The 577-nt window shown below is 58.8% G+C and overlaps 1 protein-coding gene across 1 annotated transcript in view; it reads left to right on the forward strand.

The window, feature by feature from the left end:
- EMH_0005490 (uncharacterized protein) overlaps nt 1–577 on the forward strand; it is a gene marked incomplete at both ends in the record, with an annotated part of 8,273 nt that overhangs the window by 5,323 nt on the left and 2,373 nt on the right. The window contains one exon of the mRNA XM_013497215.1: nt 41–452. Coding sequence (XP_013352669.1) covers nt 41–452 — 412 coding nt within the window. The remainder of the gene's footprint in view (nt 1–40; nt 453–577) is intronic.

The raw sequence follows: 577 nt of genomic DNA on the forward strand, positions 1-577 counted from the left end.
ACATCTGCTGCTGCTGTTGCTGCTGCTGCTGCTGCTGCAGCTGGTGATGCTGCAGCAACTGCTGCATGCGGCCTGTCACCTGAAAGAAACAGCAGCAGCAGCAGCAGCGGCAGCAGCAGCAGCAAAAGCATTAGCTGCTGCAGCAACAGCTCAGCTAAAGCAGAAGCTGCGACAGCAGCAGCGGCAAATGCAGCAGCAGCAATAGCAACAGCAGCAGCAGCAGCAGCAGCAGCAACAGCCACCGCACCAGTAAACAACATACACCAGCAGCAGCAGCAGCAGCAGCAGCAGCAGCAGCAGCAGCAGCAAGTGCTGCTGCTTCTCCTCACCCTTGCAGACAGCTCCAGGCCTAGGAGTGCAGCGCAGTCCTCCAGCAGCAGCATCAGCCCGTCTCTAAAGCTGCAGCAGCAGCAGCAGCAGAAGCAGCAGCAGCAGCAGCAGCAGCAGCAATGGTAGCAACAGCAGCAGCAAGACGAACAAACCCACAGTTACCGCAGCAAAACAACGAACAGCAGCAGCAGCAGCAGCAGCAGCAACAGCAGCAGCAGCAGCAGCAGCAACAGCAGCAGCAGCAGCA

Source organism: Eimeria mitis, genomic scaffold, assembly GCF_000499745.2.
Source record: "Eimeria mitis Houghton genomic scaffold, Emh_scaff254, whole genome shotgun sequence".
NCBI lineage: Eukaryota > Apicomplexa > Conoidasida > Eucoccidiorida > Eimeriidae > Eimeria > Eimeria mitis.